This window comes from Cololabis saira, chromosome 22 (assembly GCF_033807715.1).
Source record: "Cololabis saira isolate AMF1-May2022 chromosome 22, fColSai1.1, whole genome shotgun sequence".
Lineage (NCBI taxonomy): Eukaryota > Metazoa > Chordata > Actinopteri > Beloniformes > Belonidae > Cololabis > Cololabis saira.
Window position 1 is genome coordinate 33,544,139 of NC_084608.1, and position 23,666 is coordinate 33,567,804.

Consider the following 23,666-nt stretch of genomic DNA (forward strand, 5'->3'; position numbering starts at 1 on the left):
GCTCTCTGCTGCTCCGTTAACACAAAGTAACGATGGATATTCGGAAGTGGTTCAAGCAGAACGACGCAAGCAAGTTTACAGGACTGTCTCAGAAAATTAGAATATTGTGATAAAGTTCTTTATTTTCTGTAATGCAATTTTAAAAAAAAGTCATACATTCTGGATTCATTACAAATCAACTGAAATATTGCAAGCCTTTTATTATTTTAATATTGCTGATTATGGTTTACAGTTTAAGATTAAGATTCCCAGAATATTCAATTTTTTTTAGATAGGATATTTGAGTTTTCTTAAGCTGTAAGCCATGATCAGCAATATTAAAATAATAAAAGGCTTGCAATTTTTCAGTTGATTTGTAATGAATCCAGAATGTAGGACATTTTTGCATTACAGAAAATAAAGGACTTTATCACAATATTCAAATTTTCTGAGACAGTCTTGTATATTTATGGTTACATTTATTTTTGTTGCTATGTTTTATTTTCTGTTGCTAGACTGTCTGATGGGTGAGGTAGTCCAGACTAAATGTAGCATTTTCTTTGTTCTGCAGTGATATTGCTGCAAAAATGCAGAAATACACTTCAAATATTCTTGTTTTGCTATTATTATTCCGCTTGAAATTATGGGAAAATGTATAATTTAGTGTTGAAGAACGTGCCAGGCATGTGCACCCCCTCTGATCTGAAATGCACCCCTAGTCATCATTTTCTAGAACCGGCCCTGTATGGTCCCACTCTTTAGCACCACCGTCCGTTCCCATGGCAACGGCGCCCCCTACCGCGCTCTCGGGTGTTGAACGCAGCTCATCACGTGGTCCCTGCTGTAATCGTGGTTTCGTTTTAATCGGATGTCGGAAGTTTCATCTGGAACCCTTTGAGCAAGTAGTAAGAACTCACGGATCTGAACTCACCTTCTCTCTAGAGAAGGGAGTTGCTGCTGATTGCTGACGTCACCATTCATCAGCTGTCTCCCCAGTCAGGGAACATAAACATAAACATAAATATTACAAGTCCGCAGGTTGAACCAGGTTTTTTTACAGCAACTTTTATATGTTCCAGCAGACATGAACTTTGCAAATATTGGGAACATATTTTTGTGACAGCCGCAGCTGCATACAGGTGCCGCTTCCTGCGGTTGTTTTACTCTTGTAATTTATTTTTTTATTTCAAAACAGGGACAGTGCACAATAAGACATTAATCTTTTGCAAGAGAATATGCATTGTGCCACGTTGTAGCAACTTGCTATTTTACACCTGTAGTCCATGCAGGTTGATATACTACATAAAAATTAGTAGCCTATAGAAAAAGAAAAAATAAGTAAAAGAGCAGAACAAAGCAAAAAGACCATAGATAAAATAGATAAATAAAACATGGAAGCAGATTCAACAGAGCATGGGATCTGTCAGATGGTACCTAGATTTAAAGCTAGGCTGCCCCCCCCCCAACACACACACACGCACTTCATAAATGTACACACAGTTGTCTCGACAGTAACCAACGCTTAGCAAGATGTGAGAAAGTGTGGTGACTTCTACATGAAAATGAAATGTCGGTTGGTAGAGTATTCCATTGAGTCAATACGAGAATGATGACTTCCCAAATGCAGTTCTGCGTTGGGGTCCACTACACTATGGATAATTTTAAAAAGTAAGCAGACATTTGATACATCTGATAAAGCACTCATGAGTGCTTTATCAGATTTTCAAAGTTTAAAATGTCATATTTATTGAGTATATGACAGTGATGGTAGCGACGTGGTTTTTTATCATGGATTTTTAGGGCACATTTGTATAATGATTCCGGTGGTTTTTGAACAGTTTTATTTGACTGAGACCTTGATTCGGTCACATCTCTGCTGTGACAGCAGGCCCGGCCCAGCCCGGCCCAGCCCGGCCCAGTGTGCGTGTCGTGGCGCAGTCCTCCCGGGCGGTGAGTGGAGCTGTCTCGCTCCTGTTCCTGCGCTCCGAGCTGCCCTCCATCGCTGCGCTCCGGCGGCGGACTGAGCAGGGCCTCGCAGCCGCGACACGGTGGCCCCGAGCCGGCAAGACCCGCGCCTCCGACCCGGCACCCCCCCACCACCGCCTCCACCCCCACCAGGGCCGCCGGATCTGAGCCCCGCTCCGCGGGAGGGGAGGGGGGGCGGCCGCGCTGCGATGAGCCGCCGAACAAAGTGCGACACACACGCAACCCCGCGCAGGTCGCAGGCGGGCCCGTCTGCAGCTCCCCGCTCCGCGGCGGGTCGGAGGGAGGCCGGGGGGGTTATTATTGTCTGAGGGAGGGTGACGCGCTCTTCTCAGGCTCTGCGCTGTCACACGAGGAAGTGCGGCTCCACACGCCCATTCCTGCCTGCTGAGCAGCCGTAAACCTTCAACATGCGCTCGTCCTGCGAGGAGCCGCGGCGGGTCTGAGCCGCAGGACGACGACCTCGGCAGGTAGGTGTCCGCGGTCCCGGTGGTGGTGGTGGGGGGGGGGATCCATCCTGCTCTCCTCGCCGTGCTCACATGCATGATCTCTGGCCTAACTACTAACCTACTGTCACTGCGCGCAGATCTCCGTGCGTCGGACACGTCAGGCGCCGCCGCTCCAGATGTTCTGCATCTGGCCAAGCACCTGCCCGCGCACGTCGCAGGGACCCCGGCCGGGAAGAGCCGGAGGCCCCGGGACCCTCCGCATCTGTGCGGGGGACCCGCAACGGGGGAGGGGGGGTCGACCCGGAACGGGGATCCTCACCTGTAACGGGGGATCCTCACCTATAACGGGGGATCCTCACCTATAACGGGGGATCCTCACCTATAACGGGGGATCCTCACCTATAACGGGGGATCCTCACCTATAACGGGGGATCCTCGGTTTTAATGGGGGGATTCTCAATAATGGGGGGATCTTCACCTGTAACGGCGGATCCTGACCTGTAATGGGGGGATCCATAATGGGGGATCCTCACCTGTAACAGGGATCCTCAGTTATAATAACGGGGATCTTCACCTATAACGGGGGATCCTCGCTTTTAATGGGGGGATCCTAATCCTCACCTATAACGGGGGATCCATAATGGGGGATCCTCACCTCTAACAGAGGATCTTCACTAGGGCTGGGCGATTTTGGACAAAAATAAAATCCAGATTTTTTTCACTGAAAACCCGATTTTCGATTTCGATTACGATTTTTTGGGTAAAACTACAAAAGACAATGGAATACATTGTTTCAAATATTTTATCTTTATTTTTAATGAAAAATAGCAAACAAATTTCCCTATTGGGAATTAAGTGCAATTGAAAGATACTGTAAATCCTCCTTGAGTTTAGTAAAGTGACAACATTTACAATTTTCTTGACCAAACAAAGATGACGAGCTCTGTCTGTAATGCAGCCAGCTGCAAAAAAGGAAAATCGATTTTCCGATTTTCCTTTTTTCCTTTTTTTAACATCGATTGTGATTAATAAATCCGATTTAGATTTAAAATCGATTAATCGCACACTTATAACGGGGGATCCTCACCTGTAACGGGGATCCTCACCTATAACGAGGATCCTCACTTATAACGGGGATCCTCACCTATAACGAGGAGGATCCTCACCTGTAACGGGGATCCTCACTTGTAACGGGGGATCCTCACCTATAACGGGGATCCTCACCTATAACGGGGATCCTCACCTATAACGGGGGATCCTCACCTATAACGAGGAGGATCCTCACCTATAACGGGGGATCCTCACCTATAACGGGGGGATCCTCACTTATAACGGGGATCCTCACCTATAACGGGGATCCTCACCTATAACGGGGATCCTCACCTATAACGGGGGGATCCTCACTTATAACGGGGGATCCTCACCTATAACGGGGGGATCCTCACCTCTAACGGGGATCCTCACTTATAACGGGGGATCCATAATGGGGAATCCTCACCTATAACGGGGGATCCTCACTTATAACGGGGATCCTCACCTGTAACGGGGATCCTCACCTATAACGGGGATCCTCACCTATAACGGGGATCCTCACCTATAATGGGGATCCTCACTTATAACAGGGGATCCTCACCTATAACGGGAGATCCTCACTTATAACGGGGATCCTCACCTGTAACGGGGATCCTCACCTATAATGGGGATCCTTACCTATAACGGGGATCCTCACCTATAACGGGGGATCCTCACTTATAACGGGGATCCTCACCTGTAACGGGGATCCTCACCTATAACGGGGATCCTCACCTATAACGGGGATCCTCACCTATAACTGGGGGATCCTCACCTATAACGGGGATTCTCACCTATAACGGGGGGATCCTCACCTATAACGGGGGGATCCTCACCTGTAACGGGGGGATCCTCACCTATAACGGGGGATCCTCACCTATAACGGGGGGATCCTCACCTATAACGGGGGATCCTCACCTATAACGGGGGATCCTCACCTATAACGGGGGATCCTCACCTGTAACGGGGGATCCTCACCTATAACGGGGGGATCCTCACCTATAACGGGGGATCCTCACCTATAACGGGGGATCCTCACCTATAACGGGGGGATCCTCACCTATAACGGGGGATCCTCACCTATAACGGGGATCCTCACCTATAACGGGGGATCTTCACCTAACGGGGGATCCTCACTTATAACGGGGGGATCCTCAACTTATAACGGGGGGATCCTCACCTATAACGGGGATCCTCACCTGTAACGGGGATCCTCACCTATAACGGGGATCCTCACCTATAACGGGGGATCCTCACCTATAACGGGGGGATCCTCACTTATAACGGGGGGATCCTCAACTTATAACGGGGGGATCCTCACCTATAACGGGGATCCTCACCTGTAACGGGGATCCTCACCTATAACGGGGATCCTCACCTATAACGGGGGATCTTCACCTATAACGGGGGGATCCTCACTTATAACGGGGGGATCCTCACCTATAACGGGGATCCTCACCTATAACGGGGATCCTCACTTATAACGGGGATCCTCACCTATAAAGGGGATCCTCACTTATAACGGGGGATCCTCACCTATAAAGGGGATCCTCACCTATAACGGGGATCCTCACCTATAAAGGGGATCCTCACCTATAACGGGGATCCTCACCTATAAAGGGGATCCTCACTTATAACGGGGGATCCTCACCTATAAAGGGGATCCTCACTTATAACGGGGATCCTCAGTTATAATAACGGGGGATCCTCACCTGTAACGGGGAATCCTCACCTATAGCGGGGATCCTCACCTATAACAGCAGATGTCATTACTTGAGGCTGCTTTAAAAGAAAGTAACGTGGACTGGACTCTTTCACACGTGAGATTAGCACATAAATTAAAACACAACTACTGTGACTAAACAGAAACTGACAGTACACCTCAGGAAAAAGGGTGCTTTCATCTTCTAAGAGGTTCTTAAATTGGTAAAAAGCCTTTCTGGCCCGGAGCAGGGAGTTGGACAAGTATCAGGAGAAGGTGGAAGTCTGCGAGTGATCAGTTAAATTAGATTTACATCAACTGTCCAACTTAAAGAGCGGCTGCTTCTCCTCCTCCCGCTGCAGCCAATACCCCTTTTCCACCAAACCGGTTCCAGGTTGGTTCTGGTTCTGGGCCAGTGCTGAGTTTGGAACTGGGCTTTCTGTTTCCACTGACAAAGAACTGGCTCCAGTTCCAAGGTAGCACTAAGACTGGGCTAAGAGGAAAGAACCGCTTACGTAAGCGGAGGGGGTGGAGTTATTAAGACCAACGGCAACAGCAAGACTGGGAGACGGAGACATTTTCAAATAAGAATGAATCTGGATGCAGCAAAGCATCATGGGAGGAGGAGGAGACAACCTGTCTTTTAGAGATGTGTCCAGGAGGAGCTACGTGGAACAAGTCCTATTAGAGCAAATATGCTGTTGTTGCTTCAACTTTCACGCAAACGCAGCGACGTAACTGACGTTTGCAGTGATGACGACGTAATGACGTGGCTCCCCTTAACACCCGAGCTGTGGAAAAACAAACCGGTTCTCAGCTGGTTTGAACGAGTTGTGAACCAGCACCAGCAGTGGTCCAGAGTAGGGCTGGGCGATATATCGAGATTTTAATATATATCGATATATTTTCAAACCCGATATGGTACGAGACAATATCGTTTATATCGATTTAAAAAAAAAAAAAAAAAAGTTTTTTTTTTATGATTTTGATATAGCTTATTTTGTGACAAATTGTCTTGAATGTTTTATTTGAGATTTGCACAAATGTTTTGTTATTTGCACAACTGTCAACCTCAGTGGAAAAGTCTGCCTGTTACTGTCTACATTGTATTAATTACACAGTGTATTTTAATTTAATTGTTATGCAGGAAAGGGATATTTGTTTTATTTTATTCGAGAATCATTTTTATTCTATATATGCAGGCAGTTTATTTTATTTCATTTGTTTTATACATTTTGATATTGTGCAGACCTCTGTTAATAAAGGTACCTGTGTGACATTTGGCACGAGGTTTTGTATTAAAATTGACTGTTTTTTTAAGGGTTTGGCTCTGAAAAAAATGAAGCTAACAGAGATGCTATGCTATAATGCTTTGGGGGAAACCCCAATTATGGCACAGAAAAAATATCGATATATATCGAGTATCGCCATATAACTAGAAAATATCGAGATTTGACTTTTGGTCCATATCGCCCAGGCCTAGTCCAGAGCCAGCCCTGGAACCGGTTTGGTGGAAAAGGGGTATCGGAGGCTTGAATCATGACTTCACGTCCCATCCAGACCCCTTCCTCCGCATGAACTCACAACCCTCTCTGGTGGATAAACAGTGGCAGGTTTTACCATAATTATTTATAACTGTAAAAATAGCTGTGGACCACCCCGACACTCGTGGGCCCGGGTGCTGCTGGGCTTGCCCGACTCCAGTCAGAGACGGTTACAGGAACACTGTGGAGGAGCGTCTGCATCCCCGGATGTGGAAGCGCTCTGAGTTTCTGAACCGAGCTTCAGCTGACACGCCGGTTATATCACGCAAATCTACCTCTGAACACCTGGAGCTTCAAACCGGACCTCTGGTTCTGCTGAACCTTCCACTTCTACTGTGAATAAACAGGTTGAGTGGACTCCGGGCCTGAACACGGTGCCGGGTTCTGTCACATTAGATCTTGATTTAAATGTGGAGAGGACTGTGTTTACGTGATTAGGTGATGACTCAGCCTTCAGCGTTGAGTATGCGTGGTATGAACCACTCCCTCTGGCACCGGTCCAGAACACCGCCGGCTGGCGGCCAAACCAGTGATGGATCGCTTAAGACCCGGACCAGCTGAAGCTGTGTGTTAAGTAGGAATGGGCGATATTTTACCGTTCCCGATAAACCGTCAAAAAAATTCCCCACGGTAAGAATTTGTCATTTTGGGGTAAAAACGATAAATTCCCGTTGATGACGTTTTTGTGTAAAGCTGATTTATGGTTCTGTGTTAAATCCACGCACAACGTACGTAAAGGAAGGAAGGAAGGAAGGAAGGAAGGAAGGAAGGAAGGAAGGAAGGAAGGAAGGAAGGAAGGAAGGAAGGAAGGAAGGAAGGAAGGAAGGAAGGAAGGAAGGAAGGAAGGAAATGAGCCATAAAGAGAGAAAGAAGGATAAATTCCCGTTGATGAGGTTTTTGTGTAACAAACATGGAGGATCTGAGTCATTCCAGTTTTACAGTACAGGTGTAACTCATTTAATTGGTTTTTATTAATTCAATTTAATTGCTGTAGTTTAGTAGCATTTAGTATTCTTTTAGAGCAGTGATTTGGGGGCTCCAAAGACTGAATGTGGTGATAGATTTATAGTTACAAAGGTGGATTTGAATTGGTATTTTTTTTATCGTCATTTTTATCGTTATCGGGACAAATGCCAGAAATTATCGTGATACACTTTTTAGTCCATACCGCCCATTCCTAGTGTTAAGATCCATGATTGTGTTGTGACACGTGTGTGTGTGTGTGTGTGTGTGTCTCCCTCAGCCTCCAGGGTTGAATGATGGACAAGGAGCTGGTCCAGCAGAGCCAATCAGAACGGGCCACCAATGGAACCAGTCCTCCGACCGCGACTTCCACACTCGACCCCTCCACGCCGACGCCCACCCCTCCCCGACTCACCCCCAACCCCATGCTCCTGGACTCACCTGCGCCCACGCTGACGCCCAGCACCTCCTCCCCTCCTCCCCCCCTCACCCCTGCCCCCTCCGTCTCTGCCACCCACAGGCCGAAGGCGGCGGCGGCGGCGGCGGCCGGTACTCTGTCCCCCCACATCCTGGTCCCGGCCCCCCCGAAGCTAACCTCCACGCCGGCCCCTGGCTTGCGGACGTACTCCCGGCCGATCCTACCGTCCATGCCGGGCGCCTCCAAAGCTCCTCCCACCACTCAGACCTCCTCCTGTCCCGTCACGACGGCCGCCGTTGCGCCCACGCCCCTGTCCGCTCCTCCGTCCTCGTCCACGGCGACCAGCAGCGCCACGCCAACCAAGACCTCCACCAGCCTGACCAATGGGAACAGCAGGCCCGGCTCCACCCCCACTCCCATCACGCCCTTCCACACGCCAGCCAGTCCACCGGGCAGACAGGTACGACGTGAAGCGGGTTCACCTGGGTTTCACCTTTCAGGCGGTGAACGCTTGATGGCCGTCGGGGGGGGCGGTTTCTGATGGGAAAGAAGGAAATGTTTGTTTTGTGGGCTGATTCCTGGGGTCAGCTGGGGGTCAATTTATTACTTAGAAACAATAAAGATAAAACAAAAATAATAATTATGCAAATCATCAAAAATTTAATTTAATTTAACTTTTATCTTACAAATAAAACATATAATTAAATGAAATAATTGTTTATGTTTATATTATTATTTATTTTAATGTAATGTAAATTTAAAAAAATGAATAATTATTTACTATTTAAATTGTTTCTTTTCTTTTTTTAAATAAATTAGAAAGTTATTCATATTAATTTATAACTTATATACTATAATTAACACGAATTATAATTGATTGAAATTATATTTGATTTTACTTTTATCTAACAAACAAACATTTTTATTTAAATGAACTAATTGTTTATATTTATATGTAAATAATATAATGTAAATAAAAATACATAATTCAATGGTTTATTTATTTTTTAAATAAATTTGAATGTAATAAAAATATTATTTATTCATTCATTTATAAATAACATGAATTATGATAATAAATAAATTATTTACATGTATTTATTATATATATTTTTAATTTTACTTTCTTATTTACATTTTTTTTCATATTTATTTACCCTTATAACAGCATACAAAACGTTTTATCAGATTAAAAGTGGTTGTTTTAAAATAAAAAAACCCAATAAAGCTAAAAGTGGATCTTTCAAGATCATTAAAAACCATCAACGGCTCCACGGTAGCATCGCCTCAGACTGGGAGATCTCGTCTATTCCTTTGAGTTTCAATAACTTGACCTGTGAGTTTTGTGAAAAGCTCGTGCTCAAGCCATCATGAAAGTTGGCGTTAGCAGACAAAGAGCGCAGCAGTTGGTGTAAAAAGGTTCCTGCTCTCTGGGTCAGCGCCAGTGTGGTTCTTTGGGGTTTCAGCTTCCTCCCCATTTGCTTTCATCTGAGATTGTTTCACATCCTCAACGTCGCGCTGCTCTGTTTGCTGCGAGTCAACATGCAGTTAGACGGCATTACGTACATGTACATGTATGTACAGGCTATCTGCTCAAAGCGTTTTCACTGCACTTTGGTATTGTGGGCGGGGGGTCATTATGGGCCAAAGTGAGTCAGAATTTTCCGTTTTATGGACAAATATATTTTGATATTGTCCTGTTTTCTAAAAAGTGACCCCAAAAGACCCTTTACAAAGGAAAGAACAGTGGGCCCAATACAGAGCCTTGGGGTACCAAGGGGTCCTCAAGAGGAAGAGGATCGCTGAGCTGGGACCGTTCCCGGATCGACAGCTACGACCTTCGGCTTCAGACTCCCGGAGCGTTTGTCTAGCTTCTCATTTGTCGTCTCACTGACATGATACTTCCGGTTTTGTACGTCACAAACAACGTTGTGCAACAAAACAAAGAAAAAGTTGATTGTGGTCATTTCTGAGGGCTTTCTGATGTCTGATGGACGAATACGGTCGCAGTTTCAAACGCTGGCTCTTCCTGTTTTGCACATCTTCAGAGAAAAAGGAAACGGTGACATTCACGTATAAAACCAGACAAACGGACAGCGAGGAGTCATGTGACGCCTTCAGCGCTATGTTTTTGTAAAGGTCTTGCGGTACGAGGAAAGGAAAAACAAAAACCCTTCCCCTCATTATCAGCCTCCTCTCCTCCGTTTGTTCCAGGTGTCACAGGTTCATCCCGCGGGCACACCTGGCCTTGCACGAGCCAATCAGAGCCCACCTGTCAGGCAGAGGGTATCCCAGCAGGCACTGCTCCTGGGGAAAGGTCTCAAGGGGTCTGGCCAAGACCAGGTGCTTCTTAGAGCTCAGATGGTAAACACACACACACACACACACACACACACACACACACACACACACACACACACACACACACACACACACACACACGTATTTACATAGATTTCCTGGTCTAATCTGATGACCAGTATGTAAATGAGCCCGTTACTGGTAGGAAGGCTGGATTCTCGTGCTGCGTTCACAGTCAGTCAGGAATTACTGCAACTGCTGGTAAATATGTTTGCAATCAACTTTTAAGGGTCTTTTAAGAAGTTAACCAAAAGTCCAGAAAAAACAGCTCTGATTACTGAACACACCGATAAGGACGTATTCAGACACGGATGAATCCTTCTCTTAGGGAAAGTAAAAACCCTCGGTGGTAACTGAACGAACCTGAAACTGACTGACTGTTAAAGGAGTTGAACCTGAAAAATTGGCATCTAACCCTTTTATGCAAAGTGTCCCCAGAGTGGACTGCTCTGCAGATGTTGTGTTTCAGCCCAGCCAGATTTCTATCTTCACTTCTCTGTTAAAGGCATAGTGAAAAGCATCCGTCTGCAGTGGTGTCTGACAAACAACACATCGCTTTTCACTGTTGTTTATGCTACAAAAATTAACAGGAAAAAGGGCGACAGGGTGTTAGAGGGTCGGCAGCAGCCAGCTGCTTCCTACCATCAGCAGATGCGTGTAAAAGCAGATGTTTTTCTGGTCTGGAGCGGTCAGGTGTGTGGTAGCACAATGCCAAGAGGGAAAGAAATCAGCAACGGTCTTAGAGAAGTAATTGTTGCTGCACATCAGTCTGGAAACGGGGGAAATCTCTCCGGCCCATGTTTGTGGGGATGCCGGTCTGGACCCGGACACCTGAGTGGACCCTGACCTCTGCAGACCAGAATCCTCTAGAGACACGCGGGAGGACGTCTGACTGGCTGTTTCTGTCCTTCACTTATTTCCTCCTCTTCTTCTGTCCCGTTTTTTTCCTGATCTCCACACAGCTGATTCTCACGTCTGCTATGCGACCTCCACAGTCCTCCTCCTCCTCCTCCTCTTCCTCCTCCTCTTCCTCTATCCCCGCCTGCACTCAGGTGAGCAGCTTTTCATGTGTGTCCCCTTTTCTTCTTATTTTACTGCTTGCCAAACTCGAGGATGGGTTCAGACCCGGCGCCTGCAGCGGCTGCGCTGTGATTGGATGGTTACTGATTGTGGGAGGAGTTTAACCGAACATGACCTCTACTTTAACTTTTTTCTGTCTGCCCCCCTCTCTTCTCCAGCGCCAGAGTCTCACCTTGAGGCCTCCTCCCCCAGGAGCCCTCACCATCCCCCCGTCCCTGCGGCTGAAGCCTCCCTCCTCTGTCCCGCCGCCCCTCTCTTCTCGCCCTCAGGGCCCCCTCTTCCCGCCACTCAGGCCGCGACCGCAGCCCAGCACCACGGCAACGGAGACCCCGGCCACGCCCAGCCGCCACCTCTCCGTCCCTCCTCCAAGTAGGTCCCAGAGGGTTCTCACAGGTGGGGGGGTTTGTGGTCTTTGATGTGCACAATGCACGGGGGGGGGGAGTGGCAGCCTGGTGGTTCTGGAGGTGGACTTGGTCCTGGAGGACCCAGGTTGAAGTCCCTGCCTTGGCAACTGAGGTGAACTGCTGTTGGTTAGAAATAAACGGACAAATAAAGATTATTATTATTATTATTATTATTATTATTATTATTATTATTATTATTATTATTATTATTATTATTATTATTATTATTATTATTATCATTATTATTATTATTATTATTATTGTCATTATTATTGTCATTATTATAATAATTATGATCATAATTATTATTATCATTATCATGATTATCATTATTATTGTTATTATTATTTTTATCATCATTATTATTATTATAATTATTATTATTATTATTATCATCATTATTATTGTTATTATTATTGTTTTATTATCATTATTATTAGTGTTATAATAATATATATTAATAATATATAATTTTATATAAATATAATTATGAACACAATTATCATTATCATGATTATCATTATTATTTTTATTATCATTATTATTATTATCATCAATATTATTGTTATTATTATTATAATTATTATCATTATTATTCTTATTATTGTTATAATAATAATAATTATTATCATTATTATTATTATTGTTATTATTATTATTATTATTATTAATTATTATTATTATTATTATAATTATGATCATAATTATTATTATCATGACCATGATTATAATTATTATTGTTATTATTATTTTTATCATAATCATTATTATAATTATTATCATCATTATTATTATTATCATCATCATTATTGTTATTAATATTGTTTTATTATCATTATTATTAGTGTTATAATAATATATATTAATAATATATAATTTTATATAAATATAATTATGAACACAATTATTATCATGATTATCATTATTATTATTATTATTGTTATTATTATTATTATCAATATTATTATTATTATTATAATAATTATCATAATTGTTATCATTATTATTGTTATTATTATTATTATTATTATTATTGTTATCATTATTATAATTATTATCATTATTATTGTTATTATTATTATAATATAATATATTATTATTATTATTATTAATTATTATTATTGATATTAATATTAATATTGTTATTATAATAATTATTATTATTAATTATTATTAGTATTCCACAGTGCATCATAGTGTGATGGTTCTGACGGGTCTCAGATGAGGTCTGTGTTACGTCGGTTGTAACGTCATAACTCCTTGTCCTCTCCTCCCGCAGCGCTCTACGCTCCGGTCCGGGCCGTCCCTCTCAAACCCAGGCTCCATTCTCCGAGCAGCCACAAGGCGGCGCCGCCTCGCCAGCCCTCCTCCCTCCACCCCATCGCCGCCGCGCCCTCCGGCCCCGCGCCCTCTGCCGGCCGGGCGCTGGCGGGCCTGAAGAGCTGTGCGCTGGCCCAGACCATGCTGGGTCCGGCCCGGCCGCCGCGCTTCGAGCGCTCCCCGTCTGCAGCCCGCCAGCTCCAGATCATCGCCCTGTCCTCGGGGCGGCAGCCGCCCCCCGGCGGCTTCGTCCACGCCGCGGCCGTGGAGTCCCCCGACTCCTCCGCCGCTCTGCTCTCGCCTCCTCCCCTCCGGAGTCCAACCGGTACTCAAACCCAGACTCTGACCCGGAGAGCCGAGGGCGGCGAGGAGCAGCGGGAGAAGGGCAAGGCGGCGCCGCCCGGGACCAGCGACGAGGACGGCGGCAGGAAAGACCTGCAGGTGGACAGAGACGACCAAAGAGGAAAGGACGAGAAGCCGGTGGCGAGCAGAACCGGTCAGGAAGCGGAGGCCGGCTCTGAGGAGAAGCCCATGGAGGTGACGGAGGAAGGGGACCGTTACAGGGAGAGGAAGATGGAGAGGAGGATGGAGGAGGATGGAGAGGTCCCCATGGATCAGTCCGGGAGTCCAACAAGCCTGGTTCTCCATCACCACCAGACCACAGATCCAAACCCGGGACCTGATCCTGTCAAAGACTCCGCCCACCCAGGTCTCATTTCAGCTCCAGCTCCGGTTCTGGTTCCGGTTCCAGCTCCAGTTCCAGCTCTAGCTCCAGCTTTGGTTCCAGCTCCGGCTCCGGTTTTAGCTCCGGCTCCAGTTCGGGCTCCAGTTCCAGTTGCAACTTCGGTCCCAGTTCCAGCTCCAGCTCAGATTCCAGTTCCGGTTCCAGTTCGGCCTCCGATTCCGGTTCCAGTTTCGGTTCCAGCTCCGGCTCCGGTTCCAGCTCCGGTTCCGGCTCCGCAGGTCTCCGTCCAGACTCAGCGGCTGCCAGAGCTTCACCAGGACGTGCCGCCCGTCAGACAGGACGACTTCTGCGAGGATTTGTCGACCCAGTCCGACACCCAGTCCGACAACCAGTCAGGTACCTGCGACACACGCCTGCAGACAAGAGCGAAGGGCAGCGCTCGCCCCCAGTTTGACCTTTTAACCCCCAACCCTTGAAAGCCCTAGTGCGCCCCCAGTGGGTCCCGCTGGTAGCAGCTGGGAGTAGCTGATTGATTATTCATCATTGATCAATTTTAACTGCAACTTTACAACACGCGCAGTTTGAGATCTCTATTATTGATCAGGGGCCCGATTCACCAATATGTTCTTAAGAACGATCTTAAAAAATGTCTTAAGATCTAAAATTAAGAAGTTCATAAGAAAGTTCTTAAGTGCAATTCCTCAATATTTTCTTAAGAACCGTCTTAAGAACTGTCATTTCTTATGAATTTCTTATTTTTCCTACTTAAGAACTTCTTAAAATATGTCATTGCACGCAACAAAAACAACATTTATAGGTAGTTTGGTCTTAACCGTCAGTCACTCACTAAACATGGAGAAGGAGAAAAAGAGATGCAGGAACTTTTCAAGGTTCTGGTGGATGAGATTAATGTGCGAAAAAAAAATACTATTGGGGAAAATTAATAATAATTAACTACCACGCTAACTAACATGCTAACAAACAGTTAACAGGCTCTTTGTGTAATTAATTACAAAGTATATCCTCAAACTATGAGCTACTAGTCTAAACTTGTCTAAAATGTGTTGAAAAAGGTGATATTAGAGTCTTATTATTATTATTATTATTATTATTATTATTAGGGCCCGAGCACTTGCAGTGCCCCCCACCCCCCACGCGTACACACACCCTCACTCACACTCATATACATGTGCACACACTCACACGCCCACACACACACACACACACACACAGTAAGTGGACTGGTGACATGGCTTAGCACTAACGATCCAGGTGAGGAATTGATTGGTCCATATTTGATAGTCACCAAATTTTGCATGCAAGCCAGGCCTGGCGATAAATTTGATATTTCATGGTTTGCATTAATGGGCGTGGCCTAACGGATCAACAGCGCCCACTAAAATACTATTCTCTGCCATAACTTTTGAATGGTTTGACATAAAGAGTCGTGGGTGGTGTCATGGGACTCGGTATTGAGTCCTTTACCATAATTGGTGAAAATTAGCCCCGCCCCTTCTTCTGATTGGTTGTCCCTATTTCCTGCTATAACTTTTGAATGTTTTGACATAGAGAGTAGTGGGTGGTGTCATCAGACTCTGTATTGAGTCCTTGACCTTCATTGGCCTGAATTAGCCCCGCCCCTTCTTCTGATTGGTTGTCCCTTTTTTCTGCTATAACTTTTGAATGGTTTGACATAGGAAGTTGTGGGTGGTGTCATTTCTGATATGCTTATGGGGGGCGGTGGCCGTGAGTGCGAGGGCCCGTTCATCGCTGCTTGCAGCTTTAATTATTATTATTATTATTATTATTATTATTATTATTATTATTATTATTATTATTATTATTATTATTATTACCTTTTCACAGAAGAAATTTTAAGACAGGTCAAGGTTGTCTTAAAGTTGAGAAAAAAGTCAAGAACAAATTTGAGAACTTTTATTTCAAGAATACCATTTATTCTTCAGTTTTTTCTTAAGAAAAAACTTAAGAAGAAAGTTGAGAAAAAACTTAAGAACTTTATTGACTTCTTCTCTTTTTTCTTCTTAAGACTGAACTTAAGAAAAAAATGACACTTAAGAAGATTTTTTTTCTTAAGAATGTTTTGTGAATCCGGCCCCAGGTATCTACCAGATTGATCACTCTTCTTCTTCTTCTCTTCTCCTCCCAGCATTGTCCAGCCTCTCCTCCCAGTCCCCCCCGTCCTCGCCCTTCATCACCCCCGCCTCAGAAAACCCTCCCCCGCTGCTCCCGGCTCAGCCCGTCCACGCGACCGACCTCAGCGTGCCGCATCGAGAGGCCGACAAAGTCGAGAAAACGGTGTCCGATATTCAGGATACGGCTGAAACGGAGGCGGAGCCTCTCGACCAATCGCAAGAAGAGTCCGATAGCTTCAGCCAATCGCTGAGCAACCTGTGGGAGCCCAAGGCGTGGCCTGAAGGACGACAGGTTCTGACTCATCTGGTGGAGGGATTCGTCATCCAGGAGGGGCTCCAACCGTTTCCTGTAAGGACAGACGCACCGCGGATTCACAATCATGCCTTTAAAGGCACCTCATGTAGTAATTTCTGACCACATGGGGCATAAAGATCAGTTGTGCTGACAAAACAAATAGTGATGCACCGATTGTTCGGTAACCGAAATTGTTCGGCCGAAAATGGCAAAAAAACACTTTCGGTGTTCGGTGGAATAAGTGGGAAAAAAAACGAACAATTAATAACGGCGTTGTAATATAAATAGACTGGCCGCTCCGTAACTGTTGCGCACCACATAAATCGTTGGCCAACCAAAAACTAACCACATAACGCTCCCGTAATGGTTGCGCACCACATAAATAGTTGGCCAACCAAAAACTAACCACATAAGAATTTAACTAACATTCACCAGCAGGTGGAACCAAAACAACATAAATCAATCTATTACAGGTGCGTTTAGATGACGAAATCAAACAGCGAAGAGCGTGGAGTGAAGTGGTGCGGTGCAAACGCATGTCAGCAGTGTGGAAGTATTTTAGAGTGGCACAGAATAATACAAGAATGGCTGTTTGCAATGAATGTTCTGCTCAAATATCTAGAGGGGGCACATCTGCAAAGTCTTTCAGCACTACAAGTTTGATTTATCATTTGAAATGATAAAAAACCCTGAGCGCTTTAATGCATTTTTATTGTTTTAAGGCCTATGTTACAATGTTCAGTCAGTTAAGCCTAACGTAAGCTCAAAGATGGCCACAAAATTTATTTTGCTAATTTATTTATTTTAAGTTATTGTTCTTTGCTGGTATAATGTCTGCTGGAATATTTAAGAAATGCTGGGAAATTAAAAAATGTTCAGTTTTTTATGTTCAACAAATGTTTTCTACCTTGTAATTTTGTAAAAGATTTTTTTCTTTTAAAAGCATGCCTAAATCAAATTTATTTGATTTATGCAATGGTGCAAAAATTGGCAAAATAAATGAAAAACTGCGAAGAACCATGTTCGGTATTGTTCGGTATTCGGCCAAGTGTTTATTATTATTTTCGGTTTCGGTTTCGGCCACAAATTTTCATTTCGGTGCATCACTAAAAACAAACACTGACAGAAGTGTGCTAGTGAGTGGGGACGGTCTGGCACATGTTGCAGTACCACTTTGTCCCACTAGAGGCGCTTTGTCATGGTTGTTGTTGTGTATTATTATTATTATTATTATTATTATTATTATTATTATTATTCAAATCAACCAACCAATTTTATTGTGATCTTTTTTTCTGTTTCTTTCAGAATGTTAATGTTAATAATGAACTAAAAAAAGGCCACGCCTGCAGACTTTACCGAGCCTCCCGTTTGCTCCTGCAGGTGAACCGCTCGTCCCTGCTGGTTCCAGATCAGGTGACCAAACCGCAGGAAGTGAACGGGACCAATGGGACGGCGCCGTTGCCTGCGCCGGACACGACCAAACCACCCGAGCACTCGACGGACTCGGACGAGGACGAGGGAGGAGACACCGACGACCCCGGGACCAGTAAGACTTCAGCAGCACTGAAATGTTACAAGACAGTGGTGTGGTGTTTACTTTTCAAAGCTCTCATTTGAAACATAAGTACGAATAAAACCAAGTTAGTGACGATGGATCATTTAAACTAGCCTGGAAAACACTCCAAACAACCTGGAGGTGATGAAGCTGTGATGAAGAGCTGCAGGCGTTACACTGCAAAAACAGCCCTCTAGAAGCACGTCTGATAGTCCACGAATCTGGTCAAAACTGTCTCGTTTCAAGCAAAACTGTCTCATTTTAGGCAAAACTGTCCCGTTTTAAGCAAAACTGTCTTGGCCATTTGGTAAGAAAATAACTCCTTGATTAGAGTCTGAAATAGTCTTCGTATTTTTTTTAAACAAGCTTTTCTTCTTCTTAGAAATTAGTTCCTGCATGAGTGTATTTTTTTCTGCTGTGCTTGCAAACACATACAGAGGTGTGAAATCCGAGGTGTGAAATCATATATATCTAAAGTTTATTTATATATATAAATAATATATATATATATATATATATATAAACCTTTATTTATTATTACGATTCTCTTCCTTGGCCAGGTCACCCTTGTAAAAGAGGTCATGACCTCAATGGGTCTTTTTTATCTGGTTAAATAAAGTGAAATGAAAAAAAAAAAAAAAAATATATATATATATATATATATATATATATATATATATATATATATATATATATATATATATATATATATATATATATATATATATTCTTATTAATTATTATTAATAATAATAATAATAATAATAATAATTATTATTATTATGAGGGCAGTGCAGAGGTCTCAGAAACTCGTGTATTAAATGTAAAACATTACCCGGAGAAAACATCAACATCAAAGTGATGATGTGCTACAAGGGGGAGGAGCTTATCCCATGAGTATTTTACAGATGACAGTGAAGGGTTTTAATCCAAGTTAATGGTTTCTGAGGGGGGGGGCGCTCGGACGTTTGTGTTTTGGTGCATGGAGCTCTACCTGCTCTCAGGCTCGTGTCTGTGTGCACCTGCAGGGCCGGGCCACAGGGACCGGACGGTTCTGCACTGCCAGTTCTGCGGGAAGAGAGGCCACGCCCACAACTTCATGCGGTCCAAGCGCTTCTGCTCCACTTCCTGTGCACGCGGGTGAGACCTGACTTCATACGAAAAGAGGGGGAAAAGAGGAAGGGGGGCTGTCGAGGCGTCACGTGACCCCCAGACAGAAGCGCTGGCGCGGTGGCGGCAGGATGTGGTGTGTGCTGAACACGCACAGGTGCACCGGTGCAGAACCAGGGAGAACCAGCTCATCTCTCACGTCTGTCTGCTTCTGCCAGGTTCAACGTCCGCCTGACGAAGCGTCTACGAGCTCTGAGCGCCGGCAGCCGGTCGGAGAGGCCTCGTCCAACGCTCAACCGGGCCGAGTCCGTCCCCGGGAAGCCCCTGCTGCTGCGACTGGTATGCACCTGAACGCAGCACCAGAACACCAAAATCTGTTAAAATCAGTTTTCACAGAACAATGTCATTGTTTTTAATCAAGTGTCATTCTTGTCATGAATTCTTTTTAGCTTTCTGATCCTTGTATGTTTTATGTTTGTTTCTTGTTTTGATATTTTTTTATTTTTGGTAAAGTTACTTGTCCTTGTATGTATTTTCTTTTATATGAACCTGAATTTATTTTTCTGCTGCCATCTTGACCAGGACTCCCTGGCAGAAGAGATATTGTATCTCAATGGGACTTTCCTGGATAAATAAAAAAACACCAGAACACCGTGACACCGTAACACCGTAACACGTAACACCGTAACACCGTAACACCACTCCATACACGACCGATCTCAGAAGTAGAAGCTCTAGTTCAGCACAGCGTGGCTCGGATCGACCGGATCCAGGTGGAAGACCGGGCCGGACCTGATCCACTCTCTGACCCAGACAGGAAACCGTTCAGACGACGTTTGGGCCGAACGTTCGAATGAATCCGCACGAACGAATGTGGGAGTTTTGTACATTAATTGCAATTAAAAGTACAATTTATTCTAGTGGGTCTCAGTTGAGGCCAATTCAGGTGTGAGTGTGAGTGACAGAGGTGTTTTGTTCAGTAAAGCCTCTGGTCCGAGGGTTCATCATAGCCCGTCTGTGCAGCAGTACCACCCGCGACCACACGGGGGCAGCACCTCACAGGGAACAGCCTGACTCCAGGCCAGGCCTCCTACCAGACCTGAGGTCCACCTCAAGAAATCCTCACCTGTGGAGGAAAGGGGAAGGGGCAGGGTGTGGTTCCGTATCTCTGTGTTATTGAGACACGTTGTAGCTGGAGTCGCTAGTCGGGGTTCAACGTGGATGAAAACGCTTGCGTCAGTACTTTTACGTTTGAGCCGCTTTAGGATTGTGAAGTTTTTGATTCTCTAATGGCGGATCGTGTAAGACAATAGGATGAACTCACCTGTGACGTGACTCCCTGCAGCCCCGTGACCTCTGGAGCGCCGGCCGCCGCGAGAAGGAAGGGAAGGAGAAGGCGGCGGAGAGGCAGCAGCACCCGCAGCCGGAGGAGGAGGAGGAGGAAGAGGAGGAGGAAGAGGAGGAGGGGGACGACCCGGGCGACGCCCTGGGCCGAGGCACGGAGGAGGGAGACCATGATGGGGGGGAGGACCCTGCTGTTGCCATGGCAGCCAGGATGGAGCACCGGGCGGTGCGGAGAGCAAGGAGGGCGTCCGCCCCCGCCGTCACGACCTCCACGCCCTCCACGCCCTCCACCACCTTCAGGCCCGCCCCCTCGCAGTGGAGCGTGGAGGAGGTGACGGCCTTCATCCACACGCTACCCGGTGAGTTTACGGGACGCAACAAAAGAGAAAACAAAAGAAAAAACATAGTTTGGAACAAGTTTGGAAATATAAAGTTGGACGACAGAGTAAAATCTGGTGTGTGTGTGTGTGTGTGTGTGTGTGTGTGTGTGTGTGTGTGTGTGTGTGTGTGTGTGTGTGTGTGTGTGTGTGTGTGTGTGTGTGTGTGTGTGTGTGTGTGTGTGTGTGTGTGTGTGTCTGTGTCTGTGTCTGTGTGTGTCTGTGTGTGTGAGAGAGAGAGAGAGAGTGTGAGTGTGTTCCAATTTGGCAATTGGTAAAATTATTCCGTTTCATGATGTAATTATTTTGTTTTTACATATATAAAAGTAATTAAATTTTGATCTCATTTTGTTTCATTTATTGATTAATTTTTATTTTATTTTTTTATTAAAAATAATCTCTTTATTTTTTCCCTTTTTGCATTTTAATTTGTAATTTTTTTCATGAAGTGTGTGTAACTGTAATTTTGATGGACTGAATGGTTGTTTATGTTTTTACCCCCCGCCTCTCCGGCTCCTCTTATGCAATTAAACATTTAGCAAAACTCAGAAATGAGCTGCGCACGCTGATGTTACGTACGTTCCCCTAACCACCACCCGCCAGTCGTGGTGAGGTCATGAAACATCTGGAGGAGTGTAAACAGCCCCTCCCCGTCACACACACAGACATATCTGTTTCCATCGTTGGTAGACTCGTTGTCACGACGATTATCTCCATCAGAAGATGCCTCGGGCATCTCGGGCTCGGCTCTCTTGGTTTGGATCGTATATCCGGGCTCCTGTTGGCAGTCACGGGGGGGCAGACGACCCGTTGTCCCCATGGCCTCTCTGCAGGGGTTCCCCAAGGCTCAGGGCTGGAGTTCCTTCTGTTTCCCATCTTCTCTCAAATGAAGGAATGGTGCCTTCAACGAACCCCCTCCAAGACCGCTCTCTTGGTCATTCCTGCCCTTCAGTCGGTCCGGGATCTCCAAACTAACATCTCCTCCACCTTCACCACTCCGTCTTGGGTGGTGAAACCCCTGGACGGAGTGGTGAAGGGTCCTGACCCACGACCAGCTGTCCTCCTCTAACCCGGCTACCCCCGTCATCCCTTCATACCACTTCACACTGCACAACATAAAGACCAGGCCATGTGTAACTAGCTATCCCCCCCCGTCCTGCTGGGTGGAGATTCTCCCCCACCTCCACCACGGCAACGCCCTCCTGGCTGCCGTCGCCAAACTTTACAGATGGTTCAGAACGCAGCAGTTTCAGTCACTTCTGGTGGTGATATCTGGGCCGGCTCCCCCCGACCGCTCCTCCTCCCATACCCCCCTTTCCACCAAACCTGTTCCAGGCTGGTTCTGGAACAGTGCTGAGTTTGGAACCGGACTTTCTGTTTCCACTGACAAAGGGCTCCGGTTCCAAGATAGCACCAACTCTTTGCTGGGCTAAGAGGAAAGAACCGCTTATGTAAGCGGAGGGGGTGGAGTTATTAAGACCAACGGCAACAGCAAGACTGGGAGATGGAGACATTTTCAAATAAGAATGAATCTGGGTGCAGCAAAGCATCATGGGAGGAGGAGGAGACAACCTGTCTTTTAGAGATGTGTCCACGGAGGAGCTACGTGGACCAAGTCCTGTTAGAGCAAATACCTTGTTGTTGCTGCAACTTTCACGCAAACGCAGCGACGTAACTGACGTTTGCAGCGACGTAATGACGTGGCTCCCCTTAGCACCCGAGCTGTGAAAAACAAACCAGTTCACAGCTGGTTCCCACGTTGAACTAGTTGTGAACAAGAACCAGCACTGGCCCAGAACCAGCTCTGGAACCGGTTTACTCGAAAAGGGATACCAGGAACGCCAAATAGAAAGTGCACTTTTAGCACTCTGCAAGTCTCCCTCCTCCGTTCAAGCGTGATTGTGTTTCTTCTTCAAACAAAATACCTCAGTGAAGTTTTACGTCCCTGCAGGAATATCACGGTTTAATCTCGGACCTTAAAGATAAATAACTAGACCCGTCCCAGTTCCCGCGTTTGTCTGTGTCAATGTTTGACAATGTTTGTCTACATTTGAGGTCAGATTGGAGACATGTGGTCTGTGTTCCAGGCTGCAGCGACGTGGCCGAGGCCTTCCGGCTGCAGGAGATCGACGGCCAGGCTCTGCTGCTGCTGACCGAGGACCACCTGATGTCCAGCATGAACATCAAACTGGGACCGGCCCTGAAGATCTGCGCCCACATCAACGCGCTGAAAAACCAGTGAGGGAAGCGCTCGGAGGACCAAACATCCAGACGTTTCAGCACTTGAGGATATGGACAATGAAATCCGACACCGAGGATGACAGAACAAAGTCACAAAAAGAGGAAATTAGTGGTAATTTATAATGAAAGAGATCATAATTGAAGGCGTGGCCTTAGCAGACAGGATGGGGGTGTGCAGAGGCATGATGGGCCCTTTGACCGTAGCAGGACACTTCCAGGGGAGGATTTTTGTAACTTTGTGTATATTTTAAACACGCCACTGGAGAGTGTACATTTCAAGCTATTTCATGAAGGATTTTGAACATTTAATATATGAAATTTGTCTATTTAGTTTTTTTAGAACGTGACGTCAATGACAAATCTATCCCGTAGCTAACATAATCTGTGTGTGTAAGAGAAAAACTCAACTGATACATAGACTTTGTAAGTGACAAATGAAAGTTTAATGTTTTATATCGATATATTCTGGACAAAAACATGTCTGTGAGTAAAAAAAAAAAAAAAAAAAAAAAAAAAAAAAATCACTATCAGGGTAGAGACCGGAGTCTTCAATCGTCACATTTTTATGGTATCCTGCTTGAAATTATTTAATAAATGACTCAAAACTGCTTCATTCTGTTGTTTGAGGGTCA

The 23,666-nt window shown here is 45.3% G+C and overlaps 1 protein-coding gene across 3 annotated transcripts; it reads left to right on the forward strand.

Moving 5' to 3' along the window:
• Positions 1–1,939: 1,939 nt before the first annotated feature.
• On the forward strand, positions 1,940–23,642 carry si:ch211-230g15.5 (proline-rich protein 36). Of its 3 annotated transcripts, none has more exons than XM_061713253.1 (12): positions 1,940–2,432; positions 7,972–8,569; positions 10,324–10,473; positions 11,433–11,522; positions 11,709–11,919; positions 13,234–14,355; positions 16,127–16,461; positions 17,713–17,953; positions 18,991–19,102; positions 19,291–19,411; positions 20,418–20,775; positions 22,881–23,642. In XM_061713253.1, exons 2-12 carry the CDS (start codon positions 7,985–7,987, stop codon positions 23,033–23,035), a joined length of 3,480 nt encoding a protein of 1,159 aa, XP_061569237.1. In that variant the 5' UTR covers positions 1,940–2,432; positions 7,972–7,984; the 3' UTR covers positions 23,036–23,642. The 3 variants fall into 3 exon arrangements, with proteins under 3 accessions (XP_061569237.1, XP_061569239.1, XP_061569238.1); XM_061713254.1 differs by having other exon boundaries at positions 1,941–2,432; positions 17,788–17,953; XM_061713255.1 differs by lacking the exon at positions 11,433–11,522.
• The last annotated feature ends 24 nt before the right edge of the window (positions 23,643–23,666 follow it).